The sequence below is a fragment of the Zea mays genome, chromosome 2 (assembly GCF_902167145.1).
Source record: "Zea mays cultivar B73 chromosome 2, Zm-B73-REFERENCE-NAM-5.0, whole genome shotgun sequence".
NCBI lineage: Eukaryota > Viridiplantae > Streptophyta > Magnoliopsida > Poales > Poaceae > Zea > Zea mays.
In genome coordinates this window covers 17,914,478-17,926,854 of record NC_050097.1, presented here as the reverse complement: position 1 = coordinate 17,926,854, position 12,377 = coordinate 17,914,478, and the positions used below count along the sequence as shown (strand labels likewise).

At 43.5% G+C, this 12,377-nt stretch overlaps 1 protein-coding gene across 3 annotated transcripts in view; it reads right to left on the bottom strand.

Annotated features, from left to right (window-relative positions):
- LOC103646065 (uncharacterized) overlaps positions 1-9,263 on the bottom strand; it is a 28,031-nt gene extending 18,768 nt beyond the window's left edge. For 2 of the 3 annotated variants that reach the window (XM_008670791.4, XM_008670790.4), the window contains exons 1-15: positions 8,907-9,251; positions 8,739-8,803; positions 7,405-7,684; positions 7,173-7,236; positions 6,907-7,054; positions 6,356-6,523; positions 6,156-6,254; positions 5,794-6,000; positions 5,544-5,645; positions 4,468-4,695; positions 2,628-2,714; positions 1,825-1,911; positions 1,533-1,718; positions 1,299-1,451; positions 448-540 (exon numbers count right to left, since the gene is read on the bottom strand). In XM_008670791.4, coding sequence (XP_008669013.1) covers positions 448-540; positions 1,299-1,451; positions 1,533-1,718; positions 1,825-1,911; positions 2,628-2,714; positions 4,468-4,695; positions 5,544-5,645; positions 5,794-6,000; positions 6,156-6,254; positions 6,356-6,523; positions 6,907-7,054; positions 7,173-7,236; positions 7,405-7,684; positions 8,739-8,803; positions 8,907-9,066 — 2,127 coding nt within the window. In that variant the 5' untranslated portion in view covers positions 9,067-9,251. Of the gene's footprint in view, positions 1-447; positions 541-1,298; positions 1,452-1,532; positions 1,719-1,824; positions 1,912-2,627; positions 2,715-4,467; positions 4,696-5,543; positions 5,646-5,793; positions 6,001-6,155; positions 6,255-6,355; positions 6,524-6,906; positions 7,055-7,172; positions 7,237-7,404; positions 7,685-8,738; positions 8,804-8,906 lie in introns of all 3 variants that reach the window. The other variant, XM_008670789.3, reaches the window with a different exon arrangement.
- Positions 9,264-12,377: the final 3,114 nt, after the last annotated feature.

The following is a 12,377-nucleotide window of genomic DNA, read 5'->3' as shown; positions in this document are numbered from 1 at the left end:
AGAGACTGTGTTTAATGTGTGGGATGTATTGCATTGAGCCTCTAGAGTGAATATATATGAGTACATGGCTTGGAGATAAGGAAGGTTATCCAACCATATCAGGAGTTGTCTAATGTACTCTAACAACAACAGTGTCATTTTTATACATAAAAAGGCATAGAGCTCCCTTCTCCACAAACACGGCCATGCAGGGACATCACATATGAATATCACTAAGTGCAAGACATATGCACAATTAACTATTCCATCAATGTAACAGCATAAATCCACAATGGTTATGCACATAGACCAAGGAGGCACCAAGTCCAATTAAAAGTGGATGAGAAATGACAAGATTGTTAAGTAGTAAGTACTCCCTGTTCAATAGCATGCTACTACTACTCAACCTTTTACACGCCATTAACTAATAGAGGTAAAGTAGCAGTGAACTTCTGCGGAATAACAAACCTCTATCTCAATAGTACGTTTTGTCCACTCCAAGACATTCTCGTGTTGAGCATGAAGCCATTGGAGAACAAGGGGTGAAGAAAAGTGACCTACCTGTTGGATTCAAGAGGTGTCATTTATTTAGATGCAAACATGTCCTTGGAAATGGCAAGTGTCACAAAGATATTCTAATAGGATTTGCTATAAACCCCCAAAAAAAGAAGCAAGGGTATATTATCTAAAAATACTTGATGCTGTTAATGGATGTTTGTCCTAGTAATTAACAGAAATTGATAAGATGTTAAGAACATTTTCAAATGGCAAGGTCTTTGGGCAACTAAAAGCATCCAGTATTTAGACACAAATGGCAGCCCAAAAGAAAACCACGAAGCAAAACCGCAAGTAAAGTGGCAAGGAACTATCCCAGAAAGGTGATATATGCAGAAACATCAAACCATCTAAGACAAGGACATCAATCAGGACACAGGACAGCTTAACAGCAGAAAATGGTGTGTCACTACAAAAGGCAATAAAAGGGATCAATTAATAATTTGCTGGTAGTCAAAGTGCGAAAGCACTGGATTCCAGAATTCCGAGTAACTCATGTACCAAAGGTTATATAGTACTTAGTGCAATATCAAATCATGGAAGAGACAATATAAGATGTCCCATTCCATAGGAAACCATCATGAAGGTGAAAAGGACAATATTTTTTCTCAAGCTAATAGGAAAATATTATTTTACCACTGATAAATAAATAAAGCCAATACAAAGGAAGCGCTGCACGAGTCAATCTAATAGATAAAAGACATTTCCAAACGTTAAAGTACTTATCATGATTCATGAACATTAAGAACATTGTGATGCCTTACCATGTATGGCTTTAAATAGTTGGAGAATGAAGACCCAACAGTTTCCCCATACACTGAGTAAAGCTTCTGAGCTATAAAGAGCTCAAAATTATTTGATGCTGCCAGTATCTCTTTTGAGTTCTCCGAATTATCTGTCCTTTCCAAGAAAAGTTCCTAGTAGCAAATAGCAACTATAAATGTAAATGCAAGATCCCCAAATAAAGATACCATAGCTGTAAAAGGAGTTGAACTAACCAATTGTTTTCCATATAGCATGTGTAAGAAGATTAGAGCTACTCTTTGAGCTTCAGGATAGTGCTTGTTAAGTATTGGACTGAAGTCAGTGCACTCTTTCTCTGCCACTGCCTTTAGCTCATTTGCAAGAATTGTCAATGGATGCTTAAATTCTGAATCTGATCGGCCATTTGATGAAATTAGTGCCTAATGGAGCATATTAAAGTGTCAACTGTCAAGAAGTCATTACATTGTTTATTATTTAGTTATCAAATGGAACTTCTAAAGTTAGACCCATGGATTGTTAACTCACTTGCTTATAAGCAGCATGGATGGATCTGACAATGAGTAAATGGATCAACTTCAGTTCTGGTGTACTCCCTACTGGGCTCTCAATGAACTGAAAATTACCCAAAATAGATCACAGATCTTCAAAGGTGGAAAATTCTTAAATTCAGCATTCAATGAACCGTAATACATCATCGGATGGGTGAATAAGAGGTCACTCAGTATTTATTTAATACAAAGCAAGAATAAACAGATACCAAGAATATGATAGAAGGATTGAGGGACAAAAAGGAAGACTTGTGTATCAAATACTAACATTGATAAAAAACAATGAGAAGCAACAATTTAGATTATGAAATATGTTAGAACACACTACACATGACATTCTGATCCAAGTGAAGATTTTATTACTTTTTTAACTTCTCCTGTTCTGCAAATAATTATTAGTACAAACTCAGAATAAAACATTTAAGGGAAGCTCTAGTATTGATACATTCCAGTAAAGAATTCCAAGTTCCAACGCAAACTAAAGAAGAAAACTAGAGCTTTCCTAGAGAATTTTAGTTTCTAAAAAGTTCCTAGCTGTAGGGGCAACATGGAGTTTCAATATAGTTTGCAGTCAAGGTCTTTCACGCTACTTGATTTTGATGAAACACAATCATTTCTGATTGAATAGAATGTATTGTAACCATAATTATGTTTCTTCTAATGCATAGTGTCATCTTAATGGTAAGAGGGTTGAAGCCTAATGGATAGGAGTTGGCCCCCAAAATTCTAGTGTTCACTTCAGAAATATGAGTACCATAGCAGAAGCATTAGAAATCTAACCATGGTTTCTTCAAAATCGTCCTCACTGGAGTTTGTCACCAATAGCAAGACCAAGTTCAGTGTGGCCTCAAAGATCGAGTAGTTATTCTGTTGCAGGAAGTCAAGTCAAGAAAAACATTTTATGGTAGTATTGTGGCCTTCTATGAATTACCACCAATGGAATTAATTAAGAAGAAACACCAAGCCCTTCTTTTCCAATTGACTATCAAGACTGTCCTACTATGGTATTATTATATTCATATCATGCAGGTCGCATTACCAAACTTTTAGTTTTGGTTAATTCATAACTTGCATGGACAAACCTCATACAACATATAGTCATCATGCAAACAATAAAGGATGGCCTACCTACATCAGCAACAGCCTTGTGAGTTCTAAACTTGTGATTCCATGGTAACAAGAAATTAGGTGACTGTCTATTATCAATGGAATTCTATTTGTCTTTACATGCTTCGTCCACAATGAACTTATAGAAAGAATATGGGTGATTATTTTGTCAAATTATATGACAGAAAATTTAAAAGTTTAAGCTGTTAGATAAGCTAATTAGGTAATGAGTAACCACAACGATAAGAAATAATGTAATCAGATCAAAAATAACTCGACCCTAGGGGTAAGACCGCCCCTGAGGCATTGACGGAAAGGTAGAAGATTATATTCTGCAGGGACAAGAAAAGGCTACGAACCCCGACTACTCATCACGTGCCACTAATGGCGAGAACGCGCCTGCAGCTGTGTATCACGCTGCAAACGTTAGTGGACCACGTATTTCACTGAAAATACCACGAGTGGCCTTTTTTGTGAGAACAGGGATTTGAGCTAGGTTGCACTTTTGCTTACCTACCACTGCGCTAGGCACACATTTTCAATGTAATCAGATCACATAACAGAGTAAAATATATAGCATTTGTTAACAGATTTCCTTAATCAGCATGCTTATATCTAGTTTTGTGAGATTTTTTGGAGGAGGCAGCCCTGAATGATGATGAGGATAAACACGAATGGAGGCATGAGGCCTCTGGCTGTTTCTCTCCTGCTTCCTACTACAAGATCTTATTTATGGGCTCCATCACGTTTGAGCCATGGAAGAGATTATGGAAATCGTGGGGCCTTCCAAAATGCAAGATGTTTCTTTGGTTGGCCATGAGGGACAAATGTTGGACTGTGGATAGGCTGCACAAGAATGGTCTGCCGCACCCTGAAACATGCTCTCTGTGTGATCAGGAAGATGAGACAATTCAGCATCTCTTGACTCCGTGTGTCTTTGCTCGCCAGTTTTGGCTCAGCATCTTGCCTCTCTTCGGGTTAGGGCATCTCATTCTGGGTTCGGATGATTCCTCCTTTGCTAATTGGTGGGATGAGGTATGCTCTAAGGTCCATAAAGACAAGAAGAAGGGTGTCAACAGTGTCATCATGCTTGGCGCCTGGTGTCTCTGGTTGCAGCGGAATAGAGTGGTTTTTGATAAGATATCCCCCTCTATCAGCTCAGTGCTGAGAAACTTCCTTGATGAGCTCTCTTGTTGGATGATGGCTGGAGATAAGCAGCTAGGTAGTCTTGCTTTAGCTGACACCCTCTTGGCACCTGGGTAGTCTCTGATGGTTGTAGTGCGTTGTGTGTGTCCGTGGGGGTTGTAGTGTGTTGTGTGTGTCCGTGGGGTTTTTGTTTTTCTCTTTTTTTGTAAGTCTTGTTCTCTCTATTATCTATAAAGATGTGCAGTTCTCCTACGTTTTCTAAAAAAACAGGAAAGCACATCAAGAAATTAGTTGATTGTGTACAGTAAGAATTCGTCTGCTTAAAAACATGCAGTTGCAAACAAGGGACATAGGGACAACAACAAACCTTACTATAGTGTGCATGATAATTGCCTAGCTGTCTGCGGCACCAAACATTTATTTTGAGTAGGACACTGTCAACCAAACTTAGAACCTTGTTGCCACCATAGGCATCCACAGAACAAATAAAACTGTTTGTATATAACTCTATTTCTTTAACGTCATGGTACAATCGAAATTCCCGTATCTGAAGGCTTGCATGTTTCAGTAGAAGAATCTCCCCAGTTTGAGAAAACTGAATGAAAGGAAAACAATGATATGAGTATGCCATGGGTACAAACAAGGTAACACAAATAAAACTGTCAGGTATCAATAAGGTTGCTTCAATGAATGAACAAAAGAAGCTTTCCCTGCCTATAGCAGAGTAAAGGCAAATCATTTTATTATGGTTCACAAGACATTTGATTCACCATAGAGCAGCTCCTTGTATTTAACAGAAAGCATCGCTGTATCACTATGTCCATCCATTTTAAGCATCAACAAAATAGGGTCGGAAACGAGCCGAGCAGAACCAGGCTCGACTCGGTGCATAAGTGAGCCGAGCCAGGCTCAGCTCAATCTTCCTACGAGCTCAAGGTAGAGGCTCGGCTCAGCCTTCCTACGGGCTCGAGGTAGAGAGGCTCAGCTCAACCCTAGCTCGGGAGCCTCAGGTCTTGGGCTCTGATGGGCCAATTTGGGTCAAAAATCTCTGCGGATAAATCTAGGGTTGGCCGGTTGGACTATGTCTTGGGCTCTTGGACTATGTTGGACCAGTTTGGTTTTAGCTCGCGAGCCGTTCACAAGCCGCAACATGCTGGCTCGGGTCGGCTCGGCCATGTAGCGGCCTGAGAAATATGCTCAACTCAGCTCGGTTTGAGCTCGCAGCCACTCTGAATCGAGCCGAGCCCGAGCTGGCTCATGAGCCACGAACTATTTTTTCAGCCCTAATTGCCTACAAACATACTAGGTGCTCTTGCAACGAAGGAAATGCAGAGACATGATGGATGAGCCACAAATTCATAATTCGCTAGTTCATGCTATCAATAAAAGAGGGAACGGATGTCATCTGAAAAGGATAAAGGCAAACTATAGCAGTAAAAAAACCTTCTGGAAAAGCACCCAGGCATAGAATATGTGGTGCAGCTTCTCAGTAACGCCCAATATAGGCCAGGTCAGCTTTGTTATTTCCAGTATCTCATCAGCCTCCTGGTAGTCAAATTAGATAGTACATTCAAGAACTCGTGATGGAACACTGCTGTCCATGAACAAATCAGCTATGTGGTAGCAGGGTGTGATCCTTTTAAAGCATACCAGAGAAGATACAATGATATATAGTGAATAAAGAAAAACAAACCTCTACAAGTTGCCCATCTTCGAGAATATCAAACACACTGCAAAGTAACTTCTCATATAACCTAAAATTAAAATGATAATTATGGGTCCAATGGTAGGTCTCATCTTTAATGTCAAACTTCTTCGTCAGTGAACAAAGTTTTGTGTTGTATCTTTCAATGATAGTCAGGACCTCGACACGGCCCTCAGGAACAGTCACAACCCAATCCTGGAATATTTAACAATGCATATATACAATGAAATCAATACTGTCAATCAGTCCGTTGCAAAGAGAAAGATGAAACACTTGTTTATTTTTTAGAAAGACGATAGTCTTATTGCTATTAATATGAAATGGTATAAAATATGGACGAAAGTACTTGCCTCTGTACTTTTTAGCTTAGAGAGAACTATCCGTAATGTGTTGCTCGTATCATACTCAAGAGATGCTGAGAAGAGAAGTAGTTCTTCAAGAACATTCGCCTGGATAGCAGAACCAGAGACAATAGTAAGACACAAGAAGATAGAAATGATTAAAGACCCATACTGGCATACTGCAGATAGAAATGATTATAAGTGCTTGCCTGTCTTTTCTGCCATTGCCCACGCAATCTTTCGGTTGGAAAATCAAGTTTGCCAACAGAACTTAAGAGCTGTAGTGATATACGGGGCACATCAAGCGTTTCTTTCACCGTCTTCAAACTAATATGTCTTAAAGCTCGTTTAGTCAGGATGTCCATAGATTCTGAAATCTGGAAGAATTTTGCCTAATGAGTCCTATCTAGAATATTTCCTAGCCTTGTAGTGAAGATATACACAAGTGACTCAAAATGACAATGAGGCAAAAAAAAATCTATAATTTCTGAAGTCTCGAGGACAGCATAGAAAAAGGTTTTAAAGGGACTGATGAAAGAGAGAGTAGAAAGGTTCCTCTGATATATTAGCTAAAAACTTTGCTTCCTAAGATCATAAAAGACTCCTGTACTCAGCAATAAAATAAAATGAAGGAACCAAAAATCGTTAATATCTGGCATCCATGTGAACATTGGAAAATAATGATAAGCTAGGCAGTGAATACCTAAATTTGTTTGTTAAACTAACATGAAAAACGACCAATTTGTGAACAAAACCTTGCCTCCATTTGTACTCGGGTCAGATCAAGAATGTGGGCATAGCCATCTTCCACCTGAGGTGATGGATTTGATCCTTCAGTCTTAGTTCTTCGTCCCTTCAAGAATTTGTGCTTCTTTTCTCTTTTTTCTTCAGAGAAGTGTACTTTTCCACTGTTGGAAATGTATTGTTAAGGAAGGTGAGTTAGAACTTTAAATGTATACTTCAAATATGAAGATACACATGTAGTTAATGCAAACAACCAGGCAGACACATTCTGTTGAAAATTACCTGACAAATAGAGAAGCAAGAAGGACCTCATAAGCTGTTTCCCTTATATCATCATCAGACAGTTCTTGAGTTAAAAAAGAAAGGATAGAATTAGCTCTAGAAAACAGGGTAGAAACTAGAAAACATATCAAGTAATCTATATGCTATCATATATTCCTATATCTATGATTCTGGGTATCTATATCTAAAGAAGAATAAGAGCATAACAAATAAAGCATGCACAATTTTCTACCTGTGGTTAGCCTAGGCAAACCTAGAGAAAGAATATCCACTTTGTTTACTTGCTGAGGAGAAATATCTGCCAATTTATCATCTTCCGTGTCATAGCCTATTCCTGAGGTACTAAGAGCATCCCTGAAGAAATCTCTTGGTTCAGTTGGTTGTCCTGTTGAACTTGAGTTGTCTTGTACAGGTGCCTGTGGCCCAATGCTAGGTGCTGCTTCCTTTGGAGAGGAATCAGATGGCATTGGCCTCGAAAGAAGAAAATAAGAGTTCCCTGATGACGACCCAATCTAGATGCAAAATTGACAACAATCACAAAAAAGGAAAATGATGCGTTATTATGGTTTAGAACCTTCTTTCAGAGTCCAATTGAAGCTCATGCCAAGGTGCAAACATATATTATCACCGATGAGGCGATGACGACGGTACGACGGATGAGAATAATTAATTATTTACAGATAAACCTCTACACTTATTATAATACTCCACAGAAAATGAATCTAACAATAGGGCACATGGTTGTTGGTTGGTACCAGATGACGAAACACATTATGCCAAACTATGCACATGTAACTAAGGAGTGGAACACTCAATCGAACTAGTAATCTCCGTTTTAACAGTCGACTTTTAAAATCCAAAGAATGGAAGGAATTGAAAAACAGTATATTAAGGAGATCTAAGTATTAAGCATTTTAAAAGTAATCTAAGCATAGCCATTTCATTACAAATTTTGAGTAGAAGTCAGGATCCAATGGTTTGTTTGAGAAAATAGTATCAACTGGTTGGATCATTAGATGGAAATGTCGTAAATGTAATGGATGGTTCAGATGCTTTGTTGTACTTGAGTTGTACTATAAAGCAGTCACATTAGAAGTGTTTTCTCATACATAAAATTGACACAGATCCTAATTTACTGGCTTACTGCAATACTGAAATTTGTAATAACCTCGATGGTTTTAAAGATCAAGGACTAACCAAATTTGATTAAGAAAATACTGGAGAAGCATGCTGCTTACAGCTGATGAAATTCATGCATAGTGGCATATTATTAGCATAACAAAAGCCGTGCAGCCTTTTTGTAATAAAAGTGCTCATTGCAGTAGTTATATTGAATTCAATTGCATAACTACGAGACAGCTTATAAGTTGCAGAATTTTAGAAGTCAAATTTATGTAAAACTCAAAAAATCCAACAATATATAGCCCCAATCCTACCAACCGTTCACAGACACTTGCCAGAGAAGAAGACTTATTTCGGGCTCAATAGTAGCAATCCAACAAGCAACAAGTAAGATCAGCTAAAGGCGAAATGGCAAGGAAAAATCATTGATGAGATCAGTCATACCATGATAGGGTACCTCCTCTCGTCGAAGTACCTCCTCGTGGCTTCCGAAGCATTAAAATGGGCGCCTGAGTTGATCAGAATTCGAACCATCGGGTGAATAAACTCGCCGATCAAACACACAAGACCAAGGTTCGCGCGGGGGTACGGAGGAGATTCTGCTCGGCTTACCGGAGGCGACGCACTCGAGCGCGTAGTCGGCGCTGACGGCGTCGAGGTCGACGCGGGAGAGATCGAGGGCCCGGCCGCCTCCACCGCCGGCGGAGAGCAGGAAGCTGAGGAGCCTGCGCCGGTCGCGGCGATACAGCTCCAGCATCGACGCCGCATCCATGGCCCACCGCGCGCAGGTGCTGGTCGAGGCCGAGGGTTTGGGCGCGGAGCTAGGACTTCTGGCTGGCTCACGGGAGACGGAGAGGGTGAAAACTGAGGAGACTGGCCCTGCGACTGCGAGTGCGGGGTGCGCGCAAATCAGCGGAGGGACAGAGACAGCCGGACCCGGAGTCCCGGACAGGGACTTTGGTGCGGTGAACAAGGCCGGACGTGTGAGGCAGAGACGAGGAATTACAGACCGCGTCGGGGCCCCGCGACGCAGCAAAACTGGACTACCGGTCCGCTTCCTCCTTTCGAAATTCATTTCCTCCGGCGGCGCTCAAATTTTGCTTGTCAATGTCATGGTTGGATCTAGAGATTCCTATTCCTATGTGTTAAGGTCTCGTTTAGTTACTTTAGTCCATGGACAGAAGACTAAAGTTTAGTCTCTATTATATTTTTTTTCAATACGCAGGAGGGCTACGTATCATTAAATTAAAGTAGAGGGAAAAAAGACTTGTGGCCCGGGACAAACAGAACACACACAACACAAACACACACTCAACCTTACAAAAACACACACCACACAGACACATACGACACACCAACACCTCCGTCTTTTAATAGGCTATAAGACTTTCCTATCTCTATCCAGGGTCAAAAAGAGAGCGCATGTTCTTGGCTCCAGCAGGAACCCACAATCTCATCTCGTCTTTAAATCCATCCTCTAAGGTATTAAGGCAGGGTCGAGCTCCTTCAAAAACACACATGTTTCGCTGCTTCCAAATACTCCAAGCCTCAAGGATTATCATACTATTAAACCCCTTTTTTGTTCTTGGGAATCTTGGTTGAAGCCTTTCTCCACCATTCAACAAAAACTGAATCTCTTCTCTTAGGACCCACAAAAGAGAGACCAATGGGAGTTAAAATATTATGCCAAAACTGTCTTGTGAAGACGCAATTAGATAGAATATGCTGCACAGTTTCGTCTTCTTGGTCACATATGTCGGCGTTTCGAGACCGAGGGGTCCCTCGGGCCGACGAGTGAGTGTCGTTGCGTGCCCCAGCCCAGATGGGTCGAGCGCGTGGGCGAGCGCGAAAGGGGGAAAGGAGCGAGGCGGCCGGAGACCGGCGTGAGAGAGGTGGGAATCCCGCGGCCTTCGTGTTCGTCCCGCGCCCAGGTCGGGTGCGCTTGCAGTAGGGGGTTACAAGCATCCACGCGGGAGAGGGAAGCGAGCGGCCCCAAGAGAGCGTCTGTCCCGTCCTCGTCCTCGCGCGGCCAACCTTCTCTAAGAGGGCTCTGGTCCTTCCTTTTATAGGCGTAAGGAGAGGATCCAGGTGTACAATGGGGGTGTAGCAGAGTGCTGCGTGTCTAGCGGGGGAGAGCTAGCGCCCTAAGTACATGCCGATGTGGCAGCCGGAGAGATTTTGGCACCCAGCTGGTGTGATGTCGTGGCCGTCGGAGGAGCGACGGAGCCTGGCGGAGGGACAGCTGTCGGAGCGGTTGAGTCCTTGCTGACGTCCTCCTGCTTCCGTAAGAGAGCTGAGAGCCGCCGTCGTCACAGAGCATGCGGGGCGCCATCATTGCCTATCTGGCGGAGCTAGCCAGATGGGACACCGGTCTTGTTCTCTGCGGCCCGAGTCAGCTCGGGGTAGGGTGATGATGGCGCTTCCTGTTGACGTGGCTGGCCTGCGCCCTAGGTTGGGCGACGTGGAGGCTCCTCCGAAGCCGAGGTCGAGTCTGTCTTCCATGGCCGAGGCCGAGTCCGAGCCCCTGGGTCGGGCGAGGTGGAGGTCGTTCGGCAGAGGCCAGGGCGGAGTCCGAGCCCTGGGGTCGGGCGAAGCGGAGTTCGTCATCTTCTAGGGCTGAGCCCGAGTCCGAGCCCTGTGGTCGGGCGAAGCGGAGTTCGTCGTCTTCCGGGGCTGAGCCCGAGTCCGAGCCCTGGGGTCAGGCGAAGCGGAGTTCGTCGTCTTCTGGGGCTGAGCCCGAGTCCGAGCCCTGGGGTCGGGCGAAGCGGAGTTCGTCGTCTTCTGGGGCTGAGCCCGAGTCCGAGCCCTGGGGTCGGGCGAAGCGGAGTTCGTCGTCTTCCGGGACTTAGCCCGAGTCCGAGCCCTGGGTCGGGCGGAGCGGAGTTCGCCGTCTTCTGGGACTTAGCCCGAGTCCGAGCCCTGGGTCGGGCGGAGCGGAGTTCGCCGTCTTCCGGGACTTAGCTCGAGTCCGAGCCCTGGGTCGGGCGGAGCTTCCTATGGTGCCTTTGGCAGGGCCTGACTGCCTGTCAGTCTCACTCTGTCAAGTGGCACTGCAGTCGGAGTGGCGCAGGCGTCGCTGTCCTTCTTTGCATTAAATGCTCCTGCGACTTGGTCGGTCGGTGCGGCGATTTAGTCAGGGTTGCTTCTTAACGAAGGCAGGGCCTCGGGCGAGCCGGAGATATGTTCGCCGTCGGAGGGGGGGGCCTCGGGCGAGACGGAAATCCTCCGGGGTCGGCTGCCCTTGTCCGAGGCTAGGCTCGGGCGAGGCGTGATCGAGTCGCTCGAATGGACTGATCCCTGACTTAATCGCACCCATCAGGCCTTAGCAGCTTTATGCTGATGGGGGTTACCAGCTGAGAATTAGGAGTCTTGAGGGTACCCCTAATTATGGTCCCCGACAACATAGAACACATATTTCAGGACGTTGAAGCCCCGTTTTTTTAAGTCTGTCCGCTGTCCAACATTTGTTATTTATGGCCAGCCAAACAAAGGTCTTACACTTAGGCGCTGCCCAGCTCTTCCAAATTCTTTTCCAGGGCCCAAAGGATTCTGCTCCAATGAATAAAGCTTTATAGGCAGATTTGGAGGTGTACAGACCATCGTTGCTAAATATCCACACATGCTGATCATTTGAATTTTGAAGCTGAAAAGATTCAATTACCTCCCATAATTGTAGATATTGCTCAATCTCAGCCAGAGAGAGATTCCTCTGTATATCTTAAACCTAGAAATGAGAGGTGAGGGTCTGCTGCACATTCCTTACTTTTTTAAACTTCATCGGAATTGCAACAGCAATAAGGGGAGCTATATCCACAACAGAATACCCATGAATTCACTTATTTTTCCAAAATAAAGTTGAAATACCATTACCAATGGTGGTAGTCACTGCTATCTGAAATAAAGCTCGGGCCTGAGAAGATATTTTAAGATCCAGGCCACTCCAAGACTTCGAAGGAGCAGTTTTTTGTAGCCAAAGCCATCGCAATTGTAGGGCCCAGTTCATCTTTTGGAGATTAGGAATTCCAAGGCCCCCTAAATCAAGAGGCCGAGAGATTTTATCCCAATCTACAAGGCAATTACCTC